This window comes from Camellia sinensis, chromosome 14, assembly GCF_055761805.1.
Source record: "Camellia sinensis isolate YWXY chromosome 14, ASM5576180v1, whole genome shotgun sequence".
Lineage (NCBI taxonomy): Eukaryota > Viridiplantae > Streptophyta > Magnoliopsida > Ericales > Theaceae > Camellia > Camellia sinensis.
The window spans coordinates 43,354,350-43,371,570 of record NC_138974.1 but is presented as its reverse complement, the minus strand read 5'-3'; the positions used below and the strand labels follow the sequence as shown (position 1 = coordinate 43,371,570).

The 17,221-nt window shown below is 35.8% G+C and overlaps 1 protein-coding gene across 2 annotated transcripts; it reads left to right on the top strand.

Moving 5' to 3' along the window:
* The first annotated feature begins 1,027 nt into the window (after positions 1 to 1,027).
* ABCC5 (multidrug resistance-associated protein 5) lies at positions 1,028 to 14,752 on the top strand. 2 transcript variants are annotated; one of them, XM_082906965.1, is made up of 12 exons: positions 1,028 to 1,382; positions 1,609 to 3,879; positions 4,311 to 4,631; positions 4,711 to 4,797; positions 5,294 to 5,992; positions 6,146 to 6,310; positions 9,763 to 10,057; positions 10,738 to 10,952; positions 11,967 to 12,272; positions 13,016 to 13,079; positions 13,192 to 13,431; positions 14,236 to 14,752. In XM_082906965.1, exons 2-12 carry the CDS (start codon positions 1,801 to 1,803, stop codon positions 14,346 to 14,348), a joined length of 4,584 nt encoding a protein of 1,527 aa, XP_082763091.1. In that variant the 5' UTR covers positions 1,028 to 1,382; positions 1,609 to 1,800; the 3' UTR covers positions 14,349 to 14,752. The 2 variants fall into 2 exon arrangements, with proteins under 2 accessions (XP_082763091.1, XP_082763092.1); XM_082906966.1 differs by lacking the exon at positions 1,028 to 1,382 and having other exon boundaries at positions 1,409 to 3,879.
* The last annotated feature ends 2,469 nt before the right edge of the window (positions 14,753 to 17,221 follow it).

The window sequence follows — 17,221 nt, the reverse complement described above, 5'->3', positions numbered from 1 at the left end:
AAAGACTTGTATCAATAGCGGCTCAAGATTTTTTGAAGTCTCCAACTAAATATCAAAATGAAATTTTATTTAACTAAACATTTAAAAAATTGAAGCATTCAACAATAAGATTTTTTATTTTTTTTTTATGAGTCAGGTGACATTTTAAGTAGTTTAATGGTCCAATCACCTCTAATTTGTATACTTTGTACAAGATATGACTTGCACCATCCATAAATGATATTACTTTGGGTTGTTTTGAGGAATTTGTTAAAAGTTGATTTTTTAATTTTTAAATTTTTTTATAAAAAATATGTAAAAAAAAAAAAAAAGTGATACGACCCGAAATAAGTTAAAGCCAAAAAATAACTTTTTACTTTATTCCCAAAAGAGGCCACCACTTTTTAACTTATTTGTAATTTTCCCTAAAATGAATAGCATCAATATGGGAGTTTCATCTCATTAAAACAAATGTATCCGATTATATGATCTCATAAACAATTAACAGAAATGGATAAATTACAATAATTTTTCATAAAATAAAAAATACAATAAGTTATAGTTTTAACATAATTATATCTTTTTAATTTATGTAACACTTAATTTTCTTTTCATCAATAACCATATAAATGAAAATTACTATTATCATATATCTTTCATATTAAAATATATATTATTTTATTTTAATTTTTTTAAAAAATTTATAATATTTGTGTAAACTTGAGGGAAAATATTATTTAAATTAATAATTATTTATTAGTTATGAAGAATGAGTGAATTTTGCTTTAAATACTAGAGAGAACTATATACAGGTAGGAGTTAAAAAAAAAAAAATATCACTACATGCTATAATATTTTATTTGTATCCCAATATATACTTATACCTCTCCCTCTTTACATATTTATAATTTTTTAAGTAATGCCAGAGATCCAAAATAAATTATGACAGATTTGATAATCCATTTGAGATCTATAATATTTTTTTAATTTTTTTTCCTGATAAATGTAGTTCTTCCTTAATACTTCTCAACAAAGTACGTCTACATTCAATCTCATCCTCCATTCAACAAAGTGCCCATTTTTTAAGTCCAAAACTCTCACACGACTCTCACAAGTGTAACCAACAAATCATATAGTATCAAGGAACAAAATATAGATATTATAATGTACTTATGTTGTAATGTAGGTATTAAATACAATAATGGAGCATGGTGGATTCCTTTTCTCTCTCTAAAATATTCCAGCAGCCTACTCATCACCCATGATCTTGTTCAAATGGTGTTGTATTGTGTAGTACACAGAGAGATAGAGAGAAAGAGTGGGTGTTGTGTTCTTGAGATCTTCTCTTTATAAAGGAGCTTTTTTGTGCTCTCCCAACTGACTTTCTTGCCGAATTTACCCAGGTCAGTATTTTTTGGATTTTCCATTGGGTTTCAGATTTCAATTTCACGGACTCTTTCTTTCTCTCTCTCTCTGTCCCCTTCTGTTCTGCATAGAGGTAAGTTATAATAGAAAGAGACAGAGAGATAGAGAGAGAGAGAGAGAGAAGCGTTCTCTTTCTCTTCGTGTTTCCGTGTTGCGTTTTTGATGATAAAAATCGCTTTGTTTTCATGTGCAATGTGTCCGCAGATTCTCTCTCGACGAACACCTATTTGTTTTTTTCTCTGCGACTTGGCATCGTTTTCGCGCATTTAACACTACAATCATCACCAGATGGTGAAATGCCCTTCTCACCATTCGATCTCTCTCGCCTAGACATTCCTAATCTGCACCGACTCCTCGATATCAATTACTCTCATCCTTTAAAGATTGATATCGATTATGGGCATGAGCCTCTTGTTCGCTGAATTCCCTGCTCTGTTTTCAACCCAAAACAATCTTCTGGGTGGGTTTCTGGGTTTACCCACATTGGAACTAGCGTCAATTTGCGTAAACTTGACATTGTTCTTCGTGTTTCTCTTCATTGTATCTGCTCGACAGATATCGGGGTGTGTTGGTCGAATTCGAATCTCCAAGGACGATTCAAATGCTAATTCAGTCCCAATTCGACGCGGCGTTGATGGTGAAATTCGGATTATCGAAATTGGTACTGGTTTCAAAGCTTCAATCTTCTGTTGCTTCTATGTGTTGGTTTTGCAAGTACTGGTTTTGGGGTTTGATGGTTTTGGTTTGATTAAGGGTTCAAATTGGGTCCTTGTAGTTTTGCCTGCATCTCAGGGTTTAGCTTGGTTTGTGCTGAGCTTTTCAACCCTTCACTGTAAATTCAAGGCCTCTGAGAAATACCCATTTTTGTTGAGGGTGTGGTGGGTTTTGTCTTTGCTCATTTGTTTGTGTACTTTGTATGTTGATGGGAAAGAATTTCTAATAGAAGGTACAAAACACTTGTTGAGTTCTCATGTTTTGGCAAACTTGGCCGCCTTGCCTGCACTTGCTTTCCTCTGTTTTGTTGCAATTAGAGGTGTCACCGGTATACAAGTATGCCGGAACTCTGATCTTCAAGAGCCATTGCTTGTTGAAGAAGATGCCGGGTGTCTTAAGGTTACTCCTTATAGTGAAGCAGGGTTCTTTAGTTTGGCCACACTTTCCTGGTTGAACCCAATTCTCTCAATTGGTGCAAAGAGACCTCTTGAGCTGAAGGACATTCCTCTTCTTGCACAGAAAGATCGTTCCAAGACCAATTATAAGATTTTGAATGCAAATTGGGAGAAATTGAAGTCTGAAAACCCTCAGAAACAGCCTTCCTTAGCTTGGGCTATTCTCAAGTCTTTCTGGAAAGAGGCAGCCCGCAATGCCATTTTTGCTGGCTTGAATACTGTTGTTTCTTATGTGGGTCCATACATGATTAGCTACTTTGTGGATTACTTAGGAGGAAATGAGACTGTCCCTAATGAAGGTTATATTCTTGCTGGAATATTCTTCTCCGCAAAGTTGGTGGAGACCTTAACAACCCGGCAGTGGTATCTTGGGGTTGACATTTTGGGTATGCATGTGAGGTCGGCTCTGACAGCAATGGTATATCGGAAGGGACTCAGGCTCTCAAGCTTGGCCAGGCAAAATCACACCAGTGGTGAGATTGTTAACTATATGGCAGTTGATGTTCAGAGAGTGGGGGACTACTCTTGGTATCTCCATGACATTTGGATGCTTCCATTGCAAATCATTCTTGCCCTCGCGATTCTGTATAAGAATGTTGGGATTGCATCTGTTGCAACCTTGATCGCTACCGTTATCTCCATCGTTGTGACTATCCCATTGGCACGAGTTCAGGAAGATTATCAAGATAAGTTAATGGCTGCCAAAGATGACAGGATGAGGAAGACTTCCGAGTGTCTTAGGAACATGAGGATTCTCAAGCTGCAAGCTTGGGAGGATAGGTACCGAGTGACGCTTGAGGAAATGAGAAACGTGGAATTTAAGTGGCTCCGGAAAGCTCTTTACTCTCAGGCGTTTATAACATTCATATTTTGGAGCTCCCCAATTTTTGTTTCAGCGGTCACTTTTGGTACCGCCATATTGTTGGGTGGTGAGCTTACAGCAGGTGGTGTTCTTTCTGCTTTGGCCACTTTCAGAATCCTTCAAGAACCGCTTAGAAATTTTCCCGACCTGGTGTCTATGATGGCTCAGACAAAAGTGTCTCTTGATCGGATTACTGGGTTCCTTCTGGAGGAAGAGTTGCGTGGGGATGCAACCATTGTCATACCACGAGGCTCCACGAATGTGGCTATAGAAATTAAGGATGGGGAATTCTGCTGGGACCCAACTTCTCCAAAGCCAACATTATCGGGCATCCAACTGAAAGTGGAGAGGGGGATGCGCGTGGCAGTCTGTGGCATGGTTGGTTCTGGGAAATCGAGCTTTCTTTCTTGCATCCTTGGTGAGATTCCAAAAATATCCGGAGAAGTAAGTTGTTTTTAGCTATAATTTTTATGTTCGAGAACTTAGACCAACGCTTTATTTGATATAGCTCACTCCAATGGTGAGAATAAAATATTTTCATCAACTCTTTTTAAAAATACCTAACCTATCCCAAAAACCTCCTCTAATCAATTTAGGTGTATAAAAACCAATATCCAATCCTACATCTTTTAACAATTTCATCAGACTTAAGTGAAAAAAGGGTGGTTGGAAATTTGGTGATTCATACATGGTTTGATGAAATATTTGGTGAAAACTTGATTTGATACTAGTTTGATGAAAGGATTGGACCTCATTTTCACCAAAATTTTCATCAAATTTAAATTTGATGAAGGATTGGAGATGCTCTTATGAGCTCCTTTGTATCTTGGATTTCAGTTCACAATGTAATTTCTTTTGTGTGTGTGTTTGTTTAGGTTAGAGTATGTGGTTCTGCTGCTTATGTCTCTCAATCAGCTTGGATACAATCAGGAAATATAGAAGAAAATGTACTCTTTGGTGGCCCAATGGATAAGGCCAAGTACAAGAATGCTATTCATGCTTGTTCACTGAAAAAGGACATGGAGCTTTTCTCACATGGAGATCAGACTATTATTGGTGATAGAGGCATAAATCTGAGTGGTGGACAGAAGCAACGTGTGCAGCTTGCAAGGGCACTTTATCAAGACGCAGACATTTATTTACTTGATGATCCCTTCAGTGCTGTTGACGCGCACACTGGGTCGGAATTATTTAAGGTTGGTATTACTTATTGCATAATCCACTTTGCAAATGAAATGAGTAGAGTTTGGCTAAGCTCTTGGCATGGAACTGCAGGAATACATATTGACAGCACTAGCCACAAAGACTGTGATTTTTGTAACCCATCAAGTTGAATTTTTGCCAGCCGCTGATATGATACTGGTATGGGATGAGCTTTTCTTTATACATTTATATGACATATTATTAATTGGGGTACATCATTTAAATTTTATTCTGAAGGATTTTTTAGTATGTCTGTTGGTTGTTTAAGTTCATTAATTTAAAGCTTTATAGCTGAACTGCTTTTGTTAGTCTCCGCCCCATTCAGAGTTTGTTTCATTTTTCACTCGTAAACAATTTTTGTAGTTTAATTTTCTGCCTTAATTTTGGGATGAGAGGCAGAACAATGGCTAAAATGGTGATACAGGTTTTCTACCTGGCTTATATTACAAGCTTGAGAATTTCCAAACCATAAGAGAAAGGAGAGAGGGAGGCTAAGGTAGAAGCATTCCTTATTATTGTTTGCAACATTTTATTTTCTTATGACTCTGGCCTCTAAGCCCAATGTAGCCACTTTTGGGTATCAACATGGAACTCGAATTTTTTTGGTCTTTTAAGAGCTGTAGTATTAAATTGATTCTTTTCCTTCTGTTTGCAGGTTCTTAAGGAAGGCCATATCATTCAGGCTGGGAAATATGATGAACTGTTGCAGGCAGGAACCGATTTTAAAGCTTTGGTTTCAGCTCACCATGAAGCAATTGAATCTATGGATATTCCCAATCACTTATCTGAAGAGTCAGATGAAAGCAACCTTCATGATGGATCTGATGATATATTGTGTAAAAATTGCGATGCAGTTGAAAATAAAAGTGACAGTTTGGCGAAGGAAGTACAAGAGGGTGTATCAACTTCAGACCAGAAAGCAGTTAGTGAGAAAAAGAAAGCAAAACGTTCAAGAAAAAAGCAACTTGTTCAAGAAGAGGAGAGGGAGAGAGGACGAGTTAACATGAAAGTGTACCTGTCATATATGGCTGCAGCCTATAAAGGCTTACTGATTCCACTCATCATTCTTGCACAAACACTGTTTCAGGTGCTTCAAATAGCTAGTAATTGGTGGATGGCTTGGGCAAATCCTCAAACTCCAGGAGATCAACCTAGAGCAAGTAGCATGGCCCTTCTTGTTGTTTATATGGCTCTTGCTTTTGGGAGTTCTTTGTTTATATTTGTCCGAGCTGTACTTGTAGCTACATTTGGTCTAGCAGCTGCGCAAAAATTGTTTCTAAAAATGCTTATAAGCGTGTTTAGAGCACCAATGTCCTTCTTTGACTCCACTCCAGCAGGAAGGATCTTGAATCGTGTAAGTTATATGTTAGAGCTGAAAGATATGTCCACTTCAACAACTATTGGCACTTCAGATCAACAAATTAGTGATGCCTTTGTTCTTGTCTCTTACCACCTGTTACCATTATTTCACACAATTTAATGTAATAAATTATTTTCAATTTTCCAGGTGTCCATTGATCAAAGTGTTGTTGATCTTGATATTCCTTTTAGACTTGGTGGGTTTGCTTCAACAACAATCCAGCTTCTTGGTATAGTTGGTGTAATGACAGAAGTTACCTGGCAAATCTTGCTCCTTGTTGTTCCAATGGCCATTGCTTGCTTGTGGATGCAGGTGATTAATAGTCTTCTGCCTTAAATTTGTAATCTAAAAATTTCAGTGTGAAACTACCAGCATGTAATGCACGTTTTGAGTTCTGAAAGAGGGTTCATCTGAGCTGAAGAACCATTGATTTGCTATTCATTTGGTGTTTCTAGCTGAAGAATATTTGTTAATCAGCTTTACAAAACCCAATATTTGTGTCCTTTCTTGATTCTTAACAACAATATTCATTAGCGTCTTTCTGGAGTATTCTCCTATTTATTCTTAAAACTCAACTTCTGTGTTTTTTTTTTAATTTTATTTTATATTATTATTCCTTACAAGTGTTATCCTATTTCTGGTTTGCTTGTGCTTGTGCTTGTGCTGTTGACCCAAAAGGCATGACTTTTCTTAAATCTGAGGTATATACATTAATAAAGTGGAGTGCTACATTTGTTGCCATTTTATGGTCATCTGAGTTGTCAAACCCTAACGATTTGTTTCCAGGTATTGACAGACTATCTTTTCGGAGAAATATCTTTGTGAAATCTTCATAATAAATGCCATATCGTAAGTTCATAAAAAAGAAGAAGAAAGATATGAGTTCATTTAATTTAATTGAGCATATAGTCCTTGACAAAGCAAAATGGAGAAAAAGATTCATATTGTCGACCCCACTTGATTGGGATACAAGGTTTAGTTTGGTTTGTGATTGTATTTAAACATAAATGTAAAGAAAGGGTAATATGAGAAAATAATGATTAAAATTTTAAACCTTCCAAACAAATACACAAATGGAAACTCCAAAAAAAGATAAGTTGTATACATATAATGGGATGGATGGAGTACTAATACCATGGGAGCTTCTACCTGTACACAACTACTTTTAGTACACACTGTTTCTGAATTTTTTTTTAATTACGTTTGTGTCCATTGAACAAATTAGCATGGAGGACAAAATGTACATGCCTCCCTCCAACCACCTCCGCTATCGGTCGTCACCCTCTGCCGCTCCCCACCTCTGCTAGTTGTCACCAGCCACCACCACTGCCCCCCTGCCCCCTGCCCCAGCCACCATCGCAACCCCCCTCACCCCTTACTGCGCCACCACATTGTAACTCCCCACCGGTCACAAAGCACCACCTTCACTGCCCCCACGTCAGCAACCCCCACGCTGCACAGAGAGAGAGAGAGTTTCTAGATGTAGAGTTTGAATGAGGAGGAGGAGGAGAGGGGGCTGCAGGTAGCGGTGAAGGGGGTTGCAGGGATAGAGATGGAGAGGGGGAGGTTGTTACATAGTTTTGGGTAGACCTCAACACCAAAAGCTAGATGTTGAGGTGAAAGTACACTTACGCTTATATGCTTAACATTACTTCCCTACTTAGGCGATGTGAGATTTCGCTTCACACCTTCCCTTACTGCAATGTACTTACTCGGTAGCACCTTCTGCATGCATGCCAAGGACATGCACCTTGCCTATCCCAAGTACTTTGGCTCTGACACCATGTGAGTTAGTTGAAAAATCAATATTGCATTAACTCTCAAATTGTGTTTACAAGAGTGAATGACTCGTAAATAAGTAGAAAACCTAACCATAATAGGAAAGCTCTTAAAATCAAAGTGCTAAATTGGATTCATTCACAAAGCGAGGCGAGGGGTGTCGGGTTGGGGAGGGGACTGGGATTATTGTGGAAGTTGAGGAAGGGCGGAGGAGGGGAGGGGCATGGCGGCCTAGGTGGCAACAATGGGTGGCTGATGGGTTAAGGTTAGGGTTAGAATTTGAAGATGGGGTATTTGGGGATAAATGATATGAATTAAGCAAAATTCAAAGAATCAAAATGTGTGTAGGTGTGAATTGAGTAATGGTGTGTACTAAGATAGATTGTGGTGTGTAAATAGAAGCTCCCTAATACCATAATCCATGTTAACATCTCAATTGTCAAACTTTCCCCCAAAGTTAACCTCATTTCTACTTTAAATTTTTATAATAATTACATACATGCTGCATCATGTTAACACCAGGATTATCAATACGTTGTTGCCTCACCCCTAATTAAATTGCCATACCTTTTATTCGGAAGGTTTCTTTCCAAAACCATGGGATCCTCTTTGGATTTCCGAGCTAGTTGTAGTCAATTTTTATTGACACTATCCTCAGCTCCTGCCTTTGTAAAAGCACAAACTTTTCTTTTCTGTGCTATAGCTTTGATGGTAAGAAAAAGTGGATGGAGTGGCTGCTGACTTTACCTTCCCTTAAATTAAGCCAGTCTATGGATGAAAAAGTTACCATTTAAGGATTCAAACAATTTAATGTAGCTTACATGGTCACTGGACTGGTTCCTGATGGAGGTTAAATTGAAATGAGAAAAAAATGGTCTACTTAGGAAATTGGCCAACGATGCTATTTTCTTCACATATCTTCTCATTTAAAATTTTCCCAACTTACGGTCCATCTCATTTGAGTTTACCAAATTAAAGTAATTTTACCTGCAAATAAAAAACATAGCAAAGGAAAAATTTGCTTTGTTTTTTCTTGTGAAATTCCCTTATTTGTCCTACATGCATCCCTTATGATAACCACCAGTGAGCTGATTTTTTCCCCTAACTTTAGGTCAGACGCAGCCACGGGCGGACCCATGTTTAGACCAAATGGGGCTGCTGACGCCCCACAGCTTTTGAGTAAAACCCCTTATATGCAATTTGTACAAGTATTTATGGATCTTTGTTCTTACGTGGCCCCTCATCCCCATTCGTTCTAACGGAACCATTATAGAATAGATAATGTATTTGGGATAACTTCTAACAAAGCATTGGCTTTTATAGATAAAAGGATTCATCTTGCATTCTTGTTCTGATGATGTAGCTCTGAAAACTAAAGCATTAGCTTTTTATGACGATAAGGACTTAAGGCTTGGTTTGGTTTGATGAAATACCTCCTGCATTCTGGTTTTTCTAATGTGGGGCAAGAGGCTAATGGTTTTTAAAGTTCTAACCATAATTATTTAATCCATGTGTATATTGAGTAATATTTTAATAATTATTTTATCCGTTTAAACCTGGCCCAACCCGCCTGCCTGACGGGACCCTCCAGCTTCTGTTCACAATTTTTAGAAAAGCAGTCCTTGCACTTTCAATCATTACATTTTTCAGCTTTGTTGGATATAAAACTTGTTCCAGGTTATACGTGTGCCTCTTGTTCTCATGCATAGAATGGAAAATTTTGGAATGAAGGTTGCAACTTGCATGTGAAACGCGATTACGTCTGCCTGTCTTGAACTATTAAGAGGCATCTTCGCATGGAAGTTTAGTTTTAATTGATTGTTAGAGAAGAGCAAGCATGACCTTATACGCAGTTCTAATTTTTCTACTTGATTGTTTTGACTTCTAATGCAAATTTAAGGGTTCAGCAATTTACATTTAATTTAACTGCTTAATGGTGTACAGTTAATATATCTCCTGATTAAATTATAATATCCGAGTTGCAGAAATACTACATGGCTTCGTCAAGGGAATTGGTCCGGATTGTAAGCATCCAGAAATCCCCAATCATCCATCTTTTTGGTGAGTCAATTGCCGGAGCAGCCACAATTAGAGGATTTGGTCAAGAAAAGCGGTTCATGAAGAGGAATCTTTATCTTCTTGATTGTTTTGCTCGCCCGTTCTTCTGCAGTCTTGCAGCCATTGAGTGGCTCTGCTTACGCATGGAGTTACTCTCAACCTTTGTATTTGCTTTCTGCATGATTTTACTCGTGAGCTTCCCTCATGGAAGTATAGATCCAAGTAAGTATACAAATTATTTAAATTCAGAACAGCTTTAGTTATTCTCACAAGGAAATTCACTGGATCTTTGTGTCATTAAAAAATTTGTGGTTTATAAGACATTATATTCGGCATGTTATTCACCCAAAAATATTCGGCATGTTTTGTGCCAATTATCAGTCCAAGTGGTAATGCAGAGTCACCATTTAAACAATACTGATACTAGGCATTAAAAAATAGGAGTAAAAAAAAAAAAAAAGGAACGTGATAGTTCGAAATTTAAATGGAGTTAATTGCTGTTATGACTTTTTTTTTTTGGGCATGTGAACTGTGAGATGGCTTCATCCTGATAACCTGAAAGGTAAATTCCCCAGATGGTCAGGATAAGTAAGATTGTCCTTTTTGAGAAATAATCAGCTGTCTTATGTATTATTAGGTATTGCTATAGATGGTTTGACATTGGTTTGTACTAAACCACAAGCTTGTTCTCTATGCCACACTTGAGAATCTTAAGACAACTGGACTGGTGGACCCTTCCTAGATATAAGTTCCTGAACTCGTAATGGGAAATGGCTTAAATGCCATTGAAAACCATCTAATAAAAAGAAGAAGAAAAAAAAAAAAAAACTAGTACTTAAAAATTGTTACAAAATGTCAGTTATTCTATGCAATTTCTGATCAAGTGTGTTTTTCCCATGTAGGCATGGCAGGCCTGGCTGTGACATATGGCCTTAATTTGAATACACGGTTATCACGATGGATACTTAGCTTTTGCAAGCTTGAAAATAAAATTATTTCCATAGAAAGGATTTATCAGTACTGCCAAATCCCTAGTGAGGCTCCACCAATAATTGAGGATTCTCGTCCACCATCGTCGTGGCCTGAGAGTGGAACAATTGAATTGATTGATTTAAAGGTATGCTGTTCACTTCCACCTTCTGCTTATGCCTTCATTCTGCTTCTAGATTAAGGTGTCTAGTGCTGGTAAAGAGACTTATCTGTTCTACTTCCTTTTTGTTGGAAACTTAATACATCTTTTATCTGCTTTTTGATTATATTGATTCATGGGATTATACATTCATCATGCAATTAGGTTCGGGTACTGAGATGGAAACTTACCCAATCTAGTTGATTTTTGTTGAATGCTTACTTGAGACATCTTTTATCTATTTATTGTTCATTTTGATTCATGGGATTACACATTTATTGTGCGATCAAGTTTACTTCTAAGTGATGTATAATATATTATTTATGCTAATTCTAAAAACACCGGTTGATGGGATTCATGTGTGAGACCCTGCCCTACGTGAGACGGGGGCAGAAGATTCAGCATTGATTTATTTTATGTATGCATGGTTTTAAGATTTCTTAATTTTATGAGTTAATTATGTAGTTTCATTTATTTGGGGATTTATATTGTTTATTTCCATATTTGGAACCTTGGGGTTTGCCTATAAATAGTCTGCTTATTGTTACTGGGAGGCACCTTTGATATTGAGAATAATGTTGAGTTCAGAGAATTGATTTTGTTTATTTTCTTTTATGCCTTTTTCCCTTTGCTTGTTCCAATTTCAACTGCCATCCCACGTCATCGATTTATTCCAAATAATAGAAATAGTGACCTCCAGCAACTTACTTGAAGTTTGTGTAGAATTTTCAAGAGTGATTGTACATTAATTGCATTAGTTTTATCTTGTGTTAAATGGAGATCTTTTTTCCACTAAGAGGCTCATGCCATGTGAGCCGCATACTAATGCCTTGACTCTTTCCTGTGAATTAGGCTTGTAATTCAATTTTTTTTTTTAATATATTATTTTTAAGAGTAAGGCTTTGTACTTGACAAGGGGCAGTCCCTTCTATTATAAAATATTATCATGACTATCTCTTGGAAAAGAAAAATCTAATCTGATTAATATCTTGTTTTCTGAAGGTTCGTTACAAGGAGAATCTTCCTACAGTGCTTCATGGGGTAAGCTGCACATTTCCTGGTGGGAAGAAGATTGGAATTGTTGGGCGCACTGGAAGTGGTAAATCTACTTTGATCCAGGCATTGTTCAGATTGATTGAACCAGCAGGTGGCAGAATTATTATAGACGGCATTGATATTTCAACAATTGGTCTTCATGACCTTCGTAGCCGTCTGAGTATCATACCCCAAGATCCAACCTTATTTGAAGGGACGATTAGGGGCAACCTTGATCCCCTTGAGGAGCTCTCAGATGAAGAAATTTGGCAGGTTAAAATCTACTTGGCCTTTTCTTTCTTTGTTTTGGTATATCCACATAACTATACAATTTTAGCAAGTCCTTAAATTTTTGAAGTTGAGAAATATCCCATATATTGTGGATATCTGAATTGATTTTAAATTAGGGAAAAGCGCATTTAAATGGTAACAGTTCAAAATAATTGCACTTTCAGTAGTGAGAGTATGTGTCCGGTGCAAGTGAAAATTGTGGCATGGGATGGGACACAACTCTCATTTGCTCCGGCTCGCACCTTTATGAAAGTGCAATTATTTTGATTTATTTCCATGTAAATGCAATTTTCCCTTTAAATTATTCCAAAATCACAGTGATCCCATTTTTGTTACTTGACTTGCACTTCCCTCAATTTCGTTTTTGAACTCTTCATATGTTCCTCAGTTCCTTTTATAAATTATTGCAAAAATAAGTACATAAATAAATAAAATTGTGCTGTTAAAGTCTGGCTTTCCAGTGGTTTCATTTATTTATTTTTGGGGAATCTCAAATCTGTGAGACTGTGGTAAAGTAATCTCATTTTCATGGGGGTGCAAGCATATCCTATGCACCTAAAAGATTCCCATATGTAGTGCAATTGTCTTGGGACTGTCCCACTGAAATGCCATTTCCCCTTTATTTTTTGTTCGCCTGTTTAACATAGTACCAGAGATGACTTGCTTAGCACATGTCCATTTTTCACATTGTGCCCTTTTAATTATCGTATTTTTAATTGGCACAGGCACTTGACAAGTGTCAGCTCAGGGAGATAGTTAGGCAGAAAGAGCAAAAGCTTGACACACCAGGTATGCTAAATATTTGAGTATTAAATTTAAGCTCTATTAATATTAATCTGGATGCTTTCCTTGTAGCGTTGTCTGTGACTAATCAAGATATTGTATTTTCTTGATATTTTAGTCCTAGAGAATGGAGATAACTGGAGTGTTGGACAGCGGCAACTTGTTTCTCTAGGCCGGGCTTTGCTAAAACAGGCAAGAATTTTGGTTCTTGATGAAGCAACAGCTTCAGTTGATTCAGCCACAGATAACCTTATTCAGAAGATTATCCGAACAGAGTTTAGGGACTGCACTGTGTGCACTATAGCTCATCGTATACCAACTGTTATCGACAGCGATCTGGTTCTGGTCCTCAGTGATGGTGCGTACAGTAAAACTTTGTTCCTATTTCTTCAATTTAGGCCTTGTTTGGGGTATACTAATAAGTACACACTTTTTATTTTTTTATCTTTTTTCCATCACATCACTCTCTACTTTTCTGAACATCTTTTCGTAAAAAGTCAAAAAGTGCACTTATTTAGATCATCCCAAACCACCCCTTAGTAGACATGCAAGCTAAGAAGCACCGACACTCCAATATGGGTGCCGTGTCCACGTGTCCAATGTGCTGATTTTAAATTATTATTTTTTGTAGGACACATTGGGACATTTGATGGACATGCCCTAGTACATTTATAGTTTCTTTTATTTTTTTAAATAAAAAAGGTAACGAAAAAACAATTTAGAAAGCTGATTTGGGATTAAATTAAAATATATGGGAAAAAGTAGAGAAAAAATAAAAATACATTCAAATATACATTTGATGCCTCTTATAAAAATATATATTTTTTGGCTGTAACCCCATTGTGTCCGTACCCTATTTTTTTTAGCGTTGTTTGAGATATTCTAAATAAGTGCACTTTTTGATCTTTTATGAAATATGAGTTGGGTTTGAAGTGATGTGATAGAGAGGTGATGTGACTTAAATAGGATAATGACTTTTTAACTTTTTTAGGAGATGCCAAACCTAGCTAATGTGTGCCATGTCCATTTCTGTGTCCATGTTCATGCTTCTTAGCATGCAAGTTTTGTTGCAATTCCACATAATTCGCCTTAAGACTTGTTGATAATTTGCATTTAGCAATGTTATTAGTTTTATCGTACTTGGTTTTGGGATGTTTTGCAGGTCGAGTTGCAGAGTTTGACACTCCAGCTCGATTATTAGAGGACAAGTCTTCCATGTTTCTCAAGTTGGTGTCGGAGTACTCGTCTAGATCAAGTGGTATGCCGGATTTCTGACTAAGATGTCATGAAGCGGAGCACCATCCCAGAAAAGAAACGGACCAGCGGCTGCGGTCGCATCAGTCAGCAAATGGAAAGAACGCAGGAGAGGTATGCAGCACGCTATCGGATCAAAACCCTGTAAGAAGGAAATAGGGTTTCATGTACTGGCATACTCTACTCTTGAGCAAAAAAATAAGTTGGGCCAGCTGAGGTATAATATTAATAGCTACACCAAGCTGGAATGGGGGCTGTGATTCTGTAAATGACAATGTGCAATAAAAGCAGGGTTTTTGCGTTGCAGTAGCTAGGTTTTAATGTTATTTAGCTTCTTGTAGACAGTTAGACACCGTACATGTTTATCTATCTACTGTTTTTCCACTAGTTGAAAATGCAAGTTTTGGTCTCTTCGTTGTCGCTGATTTCCGCGTTGCTTGCACAGGTTTTCTTGAATTTCTCTTCTGCATATGTGTGAGATTAATATAAATACACACGCGCACACAAACAGATAAATATGAAAGAATGTTTAATCCTCGTTAGTAGGATGGGAAATCCTTCATTTCATGTTGTTCTGACTTTGTAGAAGACTTGAAACAGGGCACCGGAAAGTATCATATATATGCCCTGTTTGGGAACCTGAGGTTCAGGTTATTATAACCTAGCCTGTGTTTGACAAGTGGGTTTGCAGGTTTTTTTGGCTATTTTAGCCACAAAAAACAAAATAGGCTATTTTAATCATAACAAACAAAACATCACATCCAACCCATAATCATTACATTATTCTCTCACAAAAAAATTCAAAAAAGCCAAAAAGTCCTTCCCAAACCAAGCTTTTAAGCCCAGGCTAAAATAGCCAAAAACGCTAAAAAGTCAAAAAGCCAGCCCACTTCCTAAACGGAGGCCTAAAATGAGAAATAAGCAAAAAGGCGGCCCTGTTCACAGTTTTTCAAAAAAAAATAAAATAAAATAAAATAAAAATATAGGCCGCAGCCCACAGCCTCAAAATGTTACATCGATGGCTAAATTACCATTTTGCCTCTTTATATCAATTTTAAAAATTATAATTTTAAGGACAAATTTGTCATTTTAAATTCAAATATCATTTCAACACATTTTTCAATACAATAGCTCAAATAAAATTCATCTCATCTTTCCAAATACAAAAATTAAAATAGCCTACTAAAATAGTCAAAAAACCAAATAACCTACTAAAATAGCTACTTCCCAAACGAGGCCATAATGTGTGTGAAGATGTGTTTTTGTTAGCCAACAGAGAAAGGACTACACAGCAGGGTCCTCGTTTGGGAGCATCACTTTTTAGTGTAAAAGTTAAAAAGTCATTAAAAAAAAGCTAAAAAACCAACAACTTATATAAAAAGTTAAAGATTTTCTTTTCTTTACTTTTTGCACATCTTTTTGTAAAAATTAAAAAATCATTCTAAACATATTAATTTTTTTTACTTCATATTTTAGTTACAAAGTCAAAAAATTATTAAAATAACATGTTTCTAAATGAGACGGTCATAATTCATGAATGGAGGTCAGGGGTGGTGGAGTTCAATCCCAGACACCTGAAAGTACATCTAGTAACTTTAATGTGATTGAATTAGTATTTTCTATGAGCTCATTGAGATTCTTTTATCTTTCAAGTTGTTTCAAAACACTATAGTTAAGAATTTAAGATTGTATTTGGATCATAAATTTAGAAAAGAAAAGGAAAATAAGCAAAAATTTCGGCTAATATTTTATTTCATATTTTCTTCACATTTTCTCTCTTGTTTTCCCCTTCTAAATTTCTATTCAAAATCCATAATTTAAAGATAACCTAATTGAATCAACCCTCAAAGGAACTCCAGCACAGGGTTGCTCTTTGAGAAAACATCAAGACAGACCAACTACAAGAAAGAGTTATGGTAGTTACTATTATACTCCCTTCATTTTTGTGTCATGGTATTTTGTGTCATGGTTAACTGTGAATGATGGGTGGATTTATGAAAAATGAAAGTAGACACACCAGGTGGGCATTTTGAAATAATTATAAACATTTCATATGGGTTGAAACTCTGAAACCATTTCACCCATTTGTAATTTTTTTTTGTCCTTCAATTTTGCCTTTCAAGTTTTTAATTTTTTTTTAATTTAAATGACTATAACCTATAAAAAAAAGGATAAAATACATTACGTGAGATTTGTTTAAAAAACGCATTGTTTCATATAGTTTGAAAGATTATAAATATCTTATTGTTAGAATTTTTTATTTAACAAAATTAATTAAAAAAATAAATTTTCTAACTATTCTTTCATACTATAATAAAATTACCTGAATTGTTAATTAAAATTAATTTATGATATCCGTTAAAAATTGTTAATTAATTTGATAATTTATTAATAAAATAGATTATTTGTTTTGAAATTAAAAACTTTAAAGGAGAAGATGTAATTTTTAAAATAATTTGAAGCAAATCTCAAGGTATATTTATAATTTATCCTAAAAAAAAAAACTAGGGTAATTTACACTTACACCCCTGAGATTTGGATTCAATACATATTACCCCTGACGTATAAAAAATTACATTGACCCCTTGTCATTGTAATTATTTAGAGGGAATTAATGTTAGTATCAAAAAGATATTAAATTCATACACTCTTTATTTTCTTACTTTGCTTTATTTCTTCTATTTTTTTTTCCTCTTTGCTTTACTTTTTTTTTTTCCAATGTAATTTTATTTATTTTTCTATTAGGAGTTGTTACTTTTTATATAAATAGGAGTTTGTGAAATGAGACTAGTAACTACAAAGGTGAGAATGTAATTTTTAAAATATTAAGTGATGATATGTATTAAATCTAAATATCGGGTGTTAGTGTAATTTATCCAAAAAACTATAAATTA